Source organism: Asterias amurensis, chromosome 11 (assembly GCF_032118995.1).
Source record: "Asterias amurensis chromosome 11, ASM3211899v1".
NCBI lineage: Eukaryota > Metazoa > Echinodermata > Asteroidea > Forcipulatida > Asteriidae > Asterias > Asterias amurensis.
The window spans coordinates 5600873-5616004 of NC_092658.1; the positions used below are offsets into that span (position 1 = coordinate 5600873).

At 39.2% G+C, this 15132-nt stretch overlaps 1 protein-coding gene across 1 annotated transcript; it reads right to left on the bottom strand.

Annotated features, from left to right (window-relative positions):
* Positions 1–623: 623 nt before the first annotated feature.
* LOC139944546 (ADP-ribosylation factor-like protein 6-interacting protein 1) lies at positions 624–9975 on the bottom strand. Its single transcript, XM_071941594.1, has 6 exons — positions 9909–9975; positions 8653–8786; positions 6351–6473; positions 4748–4865; positions 3835–3919; positions 624–2791 (listed from the first exon to the last, which is right to left on the bottom strand). The coding sequence occupies exons 1-6, from the start codon at positions 9954–9956 to the stop codon at positions 2676–2678; spliced, it is 624 nt and encodes a 207-aa protein (XP_071797695.1). The 5' UTR covers positions 9957–9975; the 3' UTR covers positions 624–2675.
* Positions 9976–15132: the final 5157 nt, after the last annotated feature.

Here is a 15132-nt window from a genome sequence, read left to right on the forward strand (position 1 = left end):
CGGCCGCATTCCAAAAGTTAGAACCCACGCAGTACAGGGAGGCGACAAAAATGTCTCGGTTGGGCGGATGGTCCATTGTTGGCCCATTCTTGATTGACCCATTTTTAATTCTGTCTGTGATCCGTTTAGTTTTTTTGTTCAAACGAAAACTGAAACAATAGCTTTAATTAAACATTGTATTGAAATTGATTATATATGAATATTTTATAGCTAAGTGATCGGAAATAAAAAATAAATAAAAAATCTGTAAATGTTAGAAAATAAACCGAAACACCAAAAGGCAGTGCGAGTTCAGCAATGATATCAATGTTTTCCGACTTGAAAGTCATTTTTTTTCCCAAACCATAAAGCGCATCGAGACGTTATTGTGAAATGCACTTTTACAACTATATAATTATTATACTAACTCACTAAGCAGTCTCTGAAACTTGGCAATCTTTAAAATTTGTGTATGAAGCTATACATTTTAATTACCAAGTATTTCTAGTGTGAGATTTTACCTCTCAACACCATTTAAGATGGCCGCCAACTGCAAATTTTCAGACAAGAAAAAAATTGTCATGTAGCCAATATGCATGAAAAAGAAGTTGTAGGACGACATGAGTAAAGGAATACAAACTGAAAATTCAATTCAATCAATTTAATCTGTCAAAATCAATGCTATATATACACATACATAACACTACAAACATGTTAATTATAGTATACCATCTATTTCTACCTCCACGATAATACATAATCCTAATAATTACAGTTCAACATCAGAGGCCAAAACAGAGAAACAAACACTTTATTCAAGCACTTCAGGGGCTCATAATCATAAATTGGTGTTGTGAATTAATTCAGGTGGGTTTACATAGCATTAGATACAGAGGCCCTATTTCATAGAGCTGCATACAAAAACAAGCGAGGATACCAAACCAGTTAGGTTCATGCAATGTGGCTTTGCTGGGCCTGGGGGTTTTCCAGCAGTAGTCCCCCTAAAGGAATGACACAAATAATAATAAATAAATATATATAAATAAATAAATAAACTAATAAATATCCAAACTAACGGTCCAAAAATGGGCCCGAGGATTTTCCAGCATCGCCCCCAAAATAGGCTTCAGGCATGAAATCTTTTTTAGATTCAAATAAATATTTTCGTGAGACATTACCTCTTGCTCAAAAACTGTGTTACTTCAGATGGAGCCGTCTCTCACAATGTTTTATACTATCAACAGCTCTCCATTGCTTGTTTTTTTGTTTGCATTTTGAACCTAAAAATAATGCTCAGTTTTCTTAGCTTTTCAAAAGTCTGTATAAAAAAATTTAAAAAATTCCTACAACCAAACACAAGCGTATCTTGCTGATTTGTGTTGCCTTGTTACATCCCAAAGTCGATAGTATTTATGCCCTTTTGTGATATGTATACGACCTTTAGGACTGAAAGAGTTAATCAAATAGAAATGTACAAAACTGTCTGAAGGAATACCTTGTAATTACACACAAATAAATAATTTACAAATTCTTTAACCTCTTAAACACAAGATTTCCCTTTACAAAACGGGGAACTCAATTCCTGCGGTCGAACCTAATTTAGGACTAGTCCTAGGAGATATTAAAAGCTTAAGGCTAGTCCTAAGTTAGGACGAGTAACTCATGATTAGACCAGTCTTAACTCTTTGTGAAATCCTCCACTGTACACCCAACAATATTCCTTATCCAAAGCTTAGTGCATTGATACAGCAGGTATTTTATGATTGAAGTTACATTCAGAGCCCGCCTACGTACCTAAAGCAAACTAAATAAAGTAAAGGCACAATATTATACTCAAGCAAAATATACAAATTAAACTAAATATCCACACAAAGTCTACACCCGAAAGAAAGAAAAAAATATACAGCAAAATAATTACAAAGCACACTTTGAGTGTTTGTTTTCTAGAAAAGTTTCCTGTTAAAGTCTTTAAGATCTGCAGTTGAAGTGCCCTTTGCAAAATGCGAACAGCCTTGCCCTCTCAAGGAAGAAAAATTCACGGCCTCCAACAGCAATTTTATTACAAATGAGTGCTTCTGTTTAAAGAAGACCAATCAAAAGTACTGTGTGCTGTGTTGTCCGGTAACCTCCTTGAAAGAGACCCTTTTTAGAAATTCATGATACCTTTGCTTCTTGTTTAGTGTGTTTGTTTGTTTGTTTGCTTGTTTGTTTGTTTGGTTGTTTGTTTGTTTAGAAGATCTTCGCATCAAGGGAACTCGGCAAACTCCCACAAGGGGATATAAACACCAACATGGCAACAGTCAATCTCTCATACAAACATTGGTTTAACGTCTATGATTATGCATTGCACAAATCGAGAAGTTGAGATTCATTAACTAGACGGCAATACTTATTCAAGTATTTGAGAAATCAGCCATAAGCTAGTAGGATTCGAACCTACAACCTTGTGATTGCAAGTGCTGTGGTCTTACCACTTGATGGCAGTTGTAGTTATAGACGTCAAAGAGCTTTTCCAAACATCCAAGAGTAGGAATTCTTTACGGTGAAAAACGGCTGATTTTCTTTACGAAGCTGACTTAAAAAGTCCCAAAGTCAGATAAAAGTCTGAAAGTTTTCATCCAGGCTCTATGTAAGCAGTCAACAAAGACAATTTAAATTCGGAAACAAATATGGTTGCGGTTTTAAATGGTAAACGCTCAATCCTTCTTCTTGGTCTGTCGCAGAGAGTTGACCAGGGTTAAGAGAGTTGTAGCGTACACTTGGGTAATGAGGCCTCGATGCTCTAAACCAGGGAGAAGAACTAGAAAAACAGCTAGAATTTAAAAGAAAAGAAAAAAAAACTGTGTCAATTCAAGTTTGTCAATTTGCAATCTTTATAAAACCAAACATGGGATGAGAAAAAAAAATAAAATGGCCCCCCATTTGGGATTTGAACCCAAGACCCCTGACACTTCGGGCAAATGCTCCACCAACTGAGCTATGAGGCACAAACTCTTTTAGATTTTTCTCTAAGAACCACATTTTTCTCTCGATGTTGCATGGATGCACAAATGGGCAAAGTAACAAACAAAATTTGGTATGGTGCTATAACTACCAGCTTTATAAAAGTAAAAAATAAACTCCCATCCATTAGTTTTTGATAAACACACTATACAAAAAGAAGGTAACAATGTCATCAAATTTGATAATTCATTCAGTGAAACTCACATATTTTTGAGCATATCAAGTAATTACTGCCAAGACACAACGTTGTGAGGGACACAGGCATACAGAATAATAAATTAAAAGTTGGGTTTGACCTAAGAAAAACTGACCAGAGCACGACTTGAGCCTGCGACCTCCGGACTAACATGACAGCACTCTACGAACTGAGCTATCTAGCCCCATTGTTCGCAGTCAATCTAATATTTGTCTTTTTCTATATTCTGTGTTCGGGGGTCCGAGTCAGAAGCTGTACAAACTGTATTTGCCGACATGATAGTAGAAAACATCCTTTGAAATATTTCTATCTGAAATGTCATATCTGATAAGAAATAAATAATCTAATTTCGCATTTGGAGTTTATCGCTCAGTGAACGTTATATTCATTTTCTTTGTTGCATCGATGTCATGCAAAATGTGTTATTGGTTTGTCACTATTTTCTCATGACCCAGATGACTGATTGATCTCAAACTTCTACAGGTTTGTCAGTTTATGTACATCGTGGATTACATAAAGTGGTTACACTGCCAGCAACGTTTTGTCACCAATTAACCAATTCTGTAATGTTCCTTTAAGATGATTTTACTGTCACCAGTAAGATATTCAGTGCCTTTTGGTTTACCTTGGATGAAAAAACTGGTAATAATACTTACCTAGAAAGTAGGTGATTAAGAGATTAGGGATGAGGTTCCCAACGAATGCGATGACTGCAAGAATCACAACCACCAAGATGAAATACTACAAGGAAACAACCCAAATGGAATTTCAAAAAAGAATAATAATAATAATAAATAATAATAAGAGGCATTTGTAATGAGCAAAATCAATCTTAACAGATGTTCAATGCAGCAGAGACAGTGTAAACAAAACAAAACAATACATGTACATATCCAGTGAATTATAATAACAGGCCTGATACTTCACGGAGGCAACGAAGGCGATTGCCTTCGTGCCCCCTCGTCATTGCCTTGGTGCCCTTGAAATGCTCTACGGTAGAATTTTACAATTTCCTCAAAGGGTGCCTTTTACCAAGGAGAAAGTGCCTTGGTGCCCTTGCCCTTTCAAAAACAAAGTTTACAAGCCTGTAATAATAATAATGATAGTATACTAATAATACTTAAACCATTTAAAAACAACAATGGGAAAGAAATCAGAAACTAAGAGGGAAACCAGTACCAGGCCTGCAGCACTGAGGCAAAGAAAGTCCAGCAAAAGCTGGTCTCTCTATGATGAGACTGTGCAGGCCAAGCCGAGCGAGAATTACTGATATTACCGGACACACACTCAAACATATATATGCAAGACCAAGAATAAGCAAATTAGCCCCTTCAAAAGTTTCTTAAATTTTCCAATTGAAGTGCCCTTTACAAAATGAAAATGGCCCTGCCCTTTTAAAGCAAAAATTCCAGGACTATCAGGGGCATCATGGCTTGGGTTCAGAACTCCAACCACAAGGATACAAGTTCAAAGCTGCTGTGTGTCGGGTTGTTTATGGGGGGGGGGGGTTTGACGGGGCTTTCATGAAGGCGAAAATCTAACATTGGAGAATTTGACAATAACACAAACCTGTTTTGGTTTGACTTCCTTCATATTTTTCAGCCACTCGCACCTACGCATTACAGTGTCCTTTGCTCTAATCAAACTGATGCACACTTGTTGATACTGACGCTGGTGTTCTGCTGTCCTGCAAGGAAAACAGAGTGAAATGCTGCAATAGTCAGTTGCTCCATAATAATAATAATAATAATAATAAATTCTAATATAGCACATTTCACAATAACCATCTCGATGTGCTTTACATTAGTGCCTTGGTGATTGGGCCAATAACATCTTTCTCAGCTCGCTGGGGATCATACAGCCAGAGCTGCCATGGCACTCCAAAGGCTTTTTCATAAACAATATCAACTTCAACCCTCGTAGGTACCCATATATACCCCTGGGTGAAGAGAAGCAATTATAGTTAAGTATCTTGCTCAAGGGACACAAGTGTCACGACCGGCATCCGAACCCACCCTCTAGTGATTTAACCACCAGAGCTTGAATTCGATACTCTTAACCACTCGGCCATGACACTCTCATCCAAACAATGACCTGGTTAGCAGTGCCAGACAAACCATGGCCCAATTTCATAGAGCTGCTTAAACACAAAAAGTAGCTAAGCACAACAAAATTATATGCTTACCAGAATGAGGTTCCAGCCAAACTAACGTGTAACATGTGCAATTTGTGACTGGTATTCTGCTCACTGCGGCTTAGTAAAAAATTGTTAAGCAAACGTATTCTGCGTTTAAGCAGCTCTATGAAACTGAGCAATAGGTAACTTTCAGTCATTTGTAGAGTTCCGAGCATGCACATGTATACTTCCCCAAAACAATGTGTCACAATGCATCCCTTTGTTTGCATTTATAAATGCTATTACCCGTGGTTTTTCCAACTCTATCAAATTGAGCCCCGTCTAAATTCTCCCAGGCTTATTTTCATGAAGCTGCTTAATACAAAAAGTAGCAAAGCCAAGCACAAAAAAATTTGGTTTCATACCAGAGTGAGGTAACAAGCCAAAATACCTTTCCGAACGTACCATCTGTGTCTGTGACTGGGTGTCTGCTTAAGTTTGCTTAGCAGAAAATTGTCTGCTTAAGCATCTCTCTCAAATAAAAGTCATATTTGGAGTTAGATTTGATCATGAGAGTTACTACATTTTCTTTTTCATGAAATACCAGTCTTCTCACTTGGTGTATCTCAACATATGCACAAAATAACAAACCTGTGAAAATTTGAACTCAACTGGTCGTCGAAGTTGCGAGATAATAATGAAAGAAAAAAAACCTTGTCACACAAAGCCGTTTGCTTTCAGATGCTTGATTTCGAGACCTCAAATTCTAAATCTGAGGTCTTAAAATCAAATTTGTGGAAAATTACCTCTTTCTCGAAAACTACATTACTTCAGAAGGAGCCGTTTCTCACAATGTTTTATACTATCAACCACTCCCCATTACTCGATACCAAGAAAGGTTTTATGCTAATAATTATTACTTTGAGTAATTACCAATAGTGTCCACTGCCTTTAACAAGTAAGTTTTTATGCTAACAGTTATTACCAGTGTCCAGTGCCTTTAACTCAGGTCCCCCCCCCTCCAACCATTGTAGCTGTTTTTGTGAATCACCTTACCATTCATGAGTAGGGATGAGGTAGGAATGGAAGACTGTTGGTCCGAGGTAATCAGCAAGGCACACAAACAACCCAAGAAGAGAGATTGATGTCAATATCGATGGCTCCATCCACCAAAACATCCTAGACAGAAACAAAGAATGCAAAGACATCAAGTAATCAGCATTTATATATATACTAATGTTACAGGTTGGGTTGAATTGGGGCAATGATCACAGAAAAAGTCCCAACCTAAAAGTACATTCATGGTATGACCTTGCAGACAAAGTACTACCAATGTAAAAGTATATTCCTTGTAAGACCATTGTTGACAAAGTACAACCAATGCAAAAGTACATTCTTGGTAAGACCTTGTATTGCAGACAATATTCTTTCTGCAATGGACAATGGTAACCTTACAGCACTGGTCCTGCTCGACTTGAGTGCTGCTTTTGACTCTGTTGATCACAACGTCCTTCTTTCTCAGCTCCAGAATCACCTTGGCATAGAGGACACAGCCCTAGCATGGTGCAAATCGTATCTCTACAATAGAACTCAGCATGTATGTATTGGCATCGCGATATCAGACTCTGTTGTTTTGAACTACTCTGTGCCACAGAGGTCGGTACGGGCCCGCAGTGATTTACACTGTACACTTTACCGATTCGTGACATCATCCTGAAATTTAATCTGAATTACCATGTGTACGCAGACGACACTCGGCTATACATCACGCTTAAATCTTCTCAAGAAAACGCCAATGCATCTATTACAAGACTTGAGAAATGCATCCAAGAGATATGACGTTGGACACAACAGAACTTACTGAAGTTAAATGATGATAAGACAGGTTCCTTCTATTTGTGTCACGTCAACAGTTAACAATGGTTTCAGTGCCATACATTTCCATCGGTGATGCTCGGCTAGCTCCCTCGCTGCAAGCTCGGAACTTAGGGCTTATTTTTGATTCATCGATGACACTTCAACCACACATCTACAACATCGTCCGTCTGTCATCATACCACGTCAGGAATATTGGTAAGATTCGCAAGTACTTGGACAAAAGTGCCACTGAAAAGGTCATTCATGCATTTGTTACGTCTCGCCTTGACAACGGCAATGCTCTTCTCTACAGTCTTCCGAACAACCAGATTTCCCGTCTTCAACGCCTCCAAAATACCGCTGCCCGCATTGTGACACTGTTTAGGAAATCCTGTTCTATCACCCCCATTCTGAAACAACTACACTGGCATCCTATCTCTCAACGAATCATCTTCAAGCTGATGCTCATTGTCCACAAAGCACTTAATGGCAAGGCTCCCCACTTTATTTCTGAACTTCTTCAAGTTTACACTCCATCAAGAAATCTTCGATCAAGTTCCATGCTTCTCCTCATTGAACCCAAGTCTCAACACTCATAGGGTGACAGGTCTTTTTCTTCAGCTGCGCAACGCATATGGAACTCTCTACCTCTTAATCTTAGATCTTGTCTTTGTACCACACAATTCAAGTCTCTTCTCAAAACTTACCTTATGTCACAAGTTTTGAAGGACTAATTTTGTTTGTTTTGTTTGTTCTGTTAGTTTTTGGTTTTCACTGCGCCTTGAACACCCAGCAGGGTGGATACGTGCGCATTACAAGTCTTGATATTAAAGTACTACCAATGCTAATGTACATTCCTGGTAAGACCCTGCAGATAAAGTACTACTAATAATAATTAGACATTTATATTGCACGACTTCCACAAAAATTATCAATCGCGCATGCAGAAAAAGTACTAATGTACATACTTGTTATGACCCTGTAGAAGACAAACTACTCTGTTTTCAGGTGTCAGACACACTGGGTCATTTGGTACAAAATTCATGGTTTTGAAGACATTAATACTGAAACTTATGTTTCAAAGGTTAAAGGCAGTGGACACTCTTGGTAATTGTCAAAGACTAGCCTTCACAGTTGGTGTATCTAAACATATGCATAAAATAACAAACCTGTGAAAATCTGAGCTCAATCGGTCATCGAACTTGCGAGATAATAATGAAAGAAAAAAACACCATTGTCGCACGAAGTTGTGTGCGTTTAGATGGTTGATTTTGAGACCTCAAGTTCTAAATATGAGGTCTTGAAATCAAACTCGTGGAAAATTACTTCTTTCTCAAAAACTATGGCACTTCAGAGGGAGCCGTTTCTCACAATGTTTTATACTATCAACCTCTCCCCATTACTCGTTACCAAGAAAGGTTTTATGCTAATAATTGTTTTGAGTAATTACCAATAGTGTCCACTGCCTTTAAACATTTTTAGGAAAATCATGACAACCTACATAAAAAGGACTGTGACGATGGCAACCATTATGATAGGTTGAACCTGATCCTCCCATCTCAACCAGCGATCAAAATGAAGCAAGATGTAGCGCCATTCATGTAAAGACTGCTCCAGTGCTGCTATCTCTTCATCCTGGGAAAAAACAATATTAAAAAAAATCATCACTTTGTTGTGTCAATGAAAAGTTCCTGTATCTCCAAGAGTGTTTTTTTTTCAACTACACAGATTACCCAAAATGTATTATAGTCCTCTGTTGCCGATCATGCCTATAGTCATGCCTAGGCATATGTTACAACGGACATAATACACGCATCAGGCAAATTCTTCGACGACATCCAAAGAACGTCTGGAAAAACACAAAGAAAGTAACCCAAAATATGTGATGGGCGGAAACAGATTAACAGCCAAAATTACATAAAGTTAAAACTTTGCATGATATAGTTGTGATTGGTGCCCCACGTATTTTGTTTTGTCTACTTTGGCACGAAATAGCCTTTAAATTTTAAGGCACTCCATAAACGAGCAGTATATTCTGCTTTCTCTACACAGCTTTAATTAATTGGGCCTCGACCAGAAAATTCCATCCCATTTCCATGTCATAATAAGACCTTATTTAGTAGTTAGGCTTCGCGAATCCCGCCTGGCCTGGCTGATTTTCACAATTCAATTGTTATAAAAAAAGTATGTAAATAAAGGCATTGCAATTGTCACTAGTATTAATAATATTGTGCTGTTGGAAGGAAAAGGGGGGCGTACAAAGTCCCTTGTTCCTTATCACAATGCCTTTTTTTGACAATAGAGAAAATACCGAAAAAAATCAACCAGGAGGGATTCGTGATAATAAGGTCTTTGGAAAAGTTTCCGTATGGCGCCACCACTTTTTCATTCGATATGAAATAATATAGTGTCTAATTTACCTCAATGAGATATCCCTTTTTGTAAAAATGAGTGAAAAGGTGGTGGCGCCATACGGAAAGTTATCCAGGTCTTTATTAATCATTATTAATAATCGAATGGGGGCACTAAAGTTTATTTATTTCATTCATTTTGATTTGACAATACTGTGGTGAATGAATACAAACCCCCCCCCCCCAAAAAAAAAAGCAGAAAAAGGGCCAATTATTTGGACCTTCCTTCGTCAAATCATACGAGTATTCCGATTTTGATTGCACTGAGCATGTACAATGTTTCCAAATTGTTAAGTATTTGTGTTCTAAACAGCCAAAAGCAATTCTTATCTCTATTTATACTTACTTTTGTGTCAGCATTTGAGACCCCCATTCCTTCCGATCGTTGCGCCATTTTTCAGTTTTCCGTTTGTTATTATTGGCACTTCTCAAACGTTGAGGGCGCTCATCTAGAAGTAGACTGTTTTTGCGGTGGGGGGGGGGGGCTGGCAGGAGATTATGTTCCTCCGGGGGTGTCGGTCCCCTATTACTATGGCAAACTTGTGTACAAACTTCTTCTGATAGCGCCCTTTTGAATCATCCTCCTCCAATCTATATTAATTTCCCATATTATGGGGACCGAATCTCCCGGCAGACAGAATTCCCTGGGACATTGCGGCCCCCTTCCCCGCCCCTCAAAATAATATAGGCCTACGGGGAACACAACATTTGTGAGTTCGATTAGCTTCCCCGGGTCGACCCCAGTGTGTGGCGTGTTCTTTTTCCGGGACAAACGTGTGCAGATAATTACCCACGTTCGTCCTGGAAAAAAAAACTCGCCACACACCGCGGGGTCGACCCAGGGAAGCTATAAACGAACGCACCCTATAGTTGCCATCCTAAAAAAACTAATCCTGATTTTGAAAGGAACTCCTTCCCCTTAAGTGATATTTCGGAAACAAAATTTCCCTGACTACCGACAATGGCAATTAAATATGCCTACTCTGACGCGGGGTGTGGATGGAGATTCCCCGGACCATTTTACCTGACTTGTCTAGGGTACAGCGTCCCCCGAGACAGTGTCTCCTAGAAATAAACTGTCTCTTGTTAGGTTATTCTGTCCGCCGCGGCCGCGCTCAGCGGAGATTTTGTCTCCGCCAACGGAGAATGTGTCCAGGTGTGGCAGTTTCAACTTTCCGCTGTGTTCAGTTTTCCGAATGACCAAATACGGTAACATTACGTCATGCGACGCATGCGCACAGCAAGCGAAAGAAGTCGATTGTTATATGCTTTACCATAGAGTAAGGGCTTTACTGAGTCCCGGAAAACTGAACACGGCAGAAAACTGAAACCGCCACACCGGTCGTCGTGCATGAGCGTCCACCGCCGACGGAACCGTTCAGTGGAGACATTTCGCTAGGCTGACCACAAACAAGGAGGAAGATGGGCTTGAGCAGTAAAACACCTTATTCGGAGACGTGTACTATTCTACTTCCTGAGTTACGTAGTTTTCAACAGCATTGGTTTTTTTCAAATCTTCATTGGATTTGAAGACCACAAATTTGAAAGGAAACCCAGGAAAAAATGTTCATTGAGTCCCATTGATATTTTGAATGGGATTCAATGGGATCCCATTGTTTCAATGGGGTTCAATGAGATCCCCTGTCAATCCCATTGGATACCGATGAATATGTCCCAATTCCACCCCAATCCCATTGAATCCCATTCAAATTTTCAATGGGATCCCATTAAATCCCATTGATGTGCATTTCGTGCATTTCGTCTGAAACAGTTCTTGATTTTACGAAAATATCGTAAAAGTTTGATTTGCAATGTCAAACTGCAGCTGTTTATAACAAGCACACAGTGTTACAAAAGTACCCATCTTTGAACAATATAAACACTATTTAATAACACCGCTTATGTGTAGTGTCCCGCTGAATTACAAATATGGTGGTTATTCGAAAGTTTTTCGTCGTGACGTCTTGCACCTAGGTCATTCCCAAGTGACCCACTCCAAAAGTAAGTCACTTGGGGCTGACCCGAATGAGCCCTGCAAATGGCGGCAAAGCTTACCGAACGCACCGGGGTCGACCTGCTGGGTTGAGGTTGATAATTAAGTGAATAACCTCCAGTTTTTCTATCGGACAGAAACATAAGGTTTCTGTTAATACACTTGCCGAAGTATCATCCTATCTGGCTCTGAACTGTTTTAATTCGATTAATTGGTGGGTTTTCTTACGATCTGACGATGAATCCACCAGCAGAAAGGTGGGCAGTTTAACGTCTAAATATAGTGTCTGAGATAATGTGTCCTTCACCCGGTTTAGTTTAGTTAATTAATTTTATGTGTTGGTTTTAATTGGATTTGTTCGAGTGCTTTGTGAGTTTTGTGAGTTTTAGAGTTTGTTTTAGAGTGCTTTGCGGCCGGCAAGAGTCGTTTAGGGTATTTAAGGTCGCATGATTTATCTGACCAGACACTCTTGCTGCAAGACACAGTAGCACAAGCTGACTCTACGACCGAAAGCATCTAAAGTGAACGAGGTTGTCGTGCATGTCACACACCAAGTATGTATCCACAAAGAATGTCATTTTAAGGCACTGGACACCTTTGGTAATTGTCAAAGACCAGTCTTCTCACTTGGTGTATCTCAACATATGCATAAAACAACAAACCTGTGAACATTTTTACTCAAATTGGTCGTCCGAAGTTGCGAGAGAATACTATACGAAAAACCACCCTTGTCGCACAAGTTGTGTGCTTTCAGATGCGTTCAATTAGAGACCTCGGCTGAATTCCCGAAAATGAATGCAAACTATTTTAGTGATAAACACCTTCTTTCTCAAACACTACGTTACCTCATCAGAGGGAGCTGTTTCTCACAATGTGTTATATACTTTCAACAGCTCTCCGTTGCTTTATTTTGAGTAATTACCAATAGTGTCACGTGCCTTCAATCAGAAATTGTACTTTTTTTTTTAATCAGAGAACATTAGTAGACGGAAATTGTATTTTTCATTTAGTATTTATTTTTCAATATTGAGTTTTAGATATGACTGGACTCGTGTGGTTGTTCATCGGAGCGGTTTGCTGTCCATTGGTCTTAGCAGATATCGTTCTTGTTGAGAATGACCAGGAGAACTCTGATTTTGCACTGGTAAATTATGATTAATACATAATTATCAATTAAGGGTCTGTTATTGATGTCTAATTATTTTATATTCATAAATACCCGAAACAGTTTCGATATTCATATTGTTGGAGAGCGCGCCACGTGGGGGTGTTTAAACGGTTGGTATTGACCAGCTGGAGCCGTTTATAACCGGTTGTTTTCGGATACGTTTCGGCGGTTATAGTCCACAACCTCATTCCAAGGGGTGATCGATCTCACTGCGCCAGTAGTCCCATGGATACGAGGATGCATTACTACGCGCATGTACGAATATCAGAAAACTGTCTCATAAGAATGCACCACACACATTACTAAAAATTATTATCATAAAACCTTACTTGGTAACGAGTAATGGGGAGAGGTTGATTGTATAAAATATTGTGAGAAACTGCTCCCTCTGAAGTGAAGTAGTTTTCGAGAAAGAAGTAATTTTCCACGAATTTGATTTTGAGACCTCAAATTTAGAATTTGAGGTCTTAAATAAATCATGCATAATATGAAAGCACGGAACTTTGTGTGACAAGGGTGTTTTTTTCTTTAATTATTATCTCGTAACTTCGACGACCAATTGAGCTCAAATTTTCACAGGTTTGTTATTTTGTGCATATGTCGCTTGTTTATGTATTTTGTTTGCTTATAATGTTTCGTTTACAGGTAACTACGACCTACAACTCGTTACCCTTCATGAGCTTGGTCACAGTATTGGCTTATACCACTCTAGAGATCCCAACGCAATCATGGCACCAACTTACGACCAACGCTACGCTAACAATGCCTGGCTCCAACCGGATGACATTGCGGGCGCTCGAGTTTTGTTCGGACCACCACCATAATCTGTGATATGTATCAAGAAATGCCTATTTTGGTGGATGGGAAATGTTATCACTCAATCTATTTATAGACAATAAAAAAGACCAGTCAATTATTGATATCATCGTTTAAGAATAAAGAGTGTTTTTGTTTTCGTGATCTATCAAAGGCTTTTTTTTCTCCTTTCTTTTTTATTATTTTTGTTTATTTACTTTTTATTATTTTGTATAAAATGTATTTGTTTACTTTTTTATTTGTTGTCTAAAATTTATTTTATCTATTTCGTGTTTTACTATATATTGATTTTGGAAGGGGTGTTGTTGTTGTGTTTATTTGTTTCTTTTGCTTTGGGTTTTATGGGTTTTTTTTTTTGCCTTCAACGGTTTTTTTTTTAGTATAAGGGAACGAGAGATTGTGCCGGTTATCAAGATAAATCTTCCTCACGAAAAGAAATATATTACACTTGTCTTCCTATATCCACTGATCAAATGTAAGCTTTTTGAAAAGCAACAGGCCTGGCTGCACTATATTCTGTACACGCTGAAGCTTATGTGTTTCAGACTCAGGAAGGCCGTATAGGAGAGAGTTGCAAAAATCCAGCCAAGACGTAACGAAGGCGAGAACTAGTCTTGCAGTACTATCGTCATCGAGGTGCTGTCTGATTCGACCCATACCACGGAGTGCAGCAAAAGACGGACGACAAAGGATCGGACATGCGAAGTTTGTGATCAACGATGATCCCCAGACTCCTTGCAGACTCATTAGGATGTATTATTTGTTGGCCAACATTGAGTGGTGGAGGGTCGGTAGTACTGTGAGATGATTGTCGCTGTGAGTTCTTGTAGAAGTTCTTCTTTTTACGGCCGTTGAGGCAAAGCTTGTTCGAAGTAGACCAAGAGTATACACCATTTATGTATTCTTGTAGCCTACAAACTGCATCTTCTCTCTCCCCAGGGTTAAAGTCGATATACAGTTGGGTGTCGTCGGCATAAATTGCAGCATGGAGTCCTTGCAAAGTTATCTTCTAGTGGGGCAGTATACAAATGAAATTACAGGGGGCCCACCACGGAACCCTGTGGTACTCCTGAGTAGGCTCACGCGAAATAATACTACTGCCCACTTTTGCATGCAGCCTTAATTGCACATACTTCTCCAAAGTTGAGCATTTTTAATGAAAAGGAACAACAAAACGTCGCACAGAGGAAAACAAATGATATAACTACATTTAATTCGGTCTAAAATGAAAGGGGACAAATTCCCCTATCCGATAAAAAACCCTAGCCGGCCAGGATAGAATATCCTAGGATATTCTGCCCCCCCCCCCCCCGGACCGTTGTGGATGACGGGGACAGAGTTGCCTGTGGAAACAGAAACTGTGTACAAACTTCTTCTGGTAGCGCCCTCTTTCGAATCATCGTCGTTAATCGTAAGGAGTTTTCGAACGGCTAATTAAACCTCGTGACTGACCCGTGGCAGGAGATTCTGTCCCCCCGGAGATTCGGCCCCCCTCCCCTAAATTTGGCAAACTTTGTACCAACTTCTTCTGATAGTGCCCTCGGGGCGAGAACACCGTGTGGGTTTATGGTTCCTCACGATAAAGTTCAAAGG

Excerpts from the sequence above, each read along its gene's own strand:
- LOC139944546 (XM_071941594.1), bottom strand. The coding sequence starts at position 9,956 with ATGGCGCAACGATCGGAAGGAATGGGGGTCTCAAATGCTGACACAAAA. Across the intron at positions 6,474-8,652 it reads ATCGTCACAGTCCTTTTTAT|GATGTTTTGGTGGATGGAGC; the intron begins GTAGGTTGTCAT and ends GTTTCTGTCTAG. Across the intron at positions 4,866-6,350 it reads CTCATCCCTACTCATGAATG|GACAGCAGAACACCAGCGTC; the intron begins GTAAGGTGATTC and ends TTTTCCTTGCAG.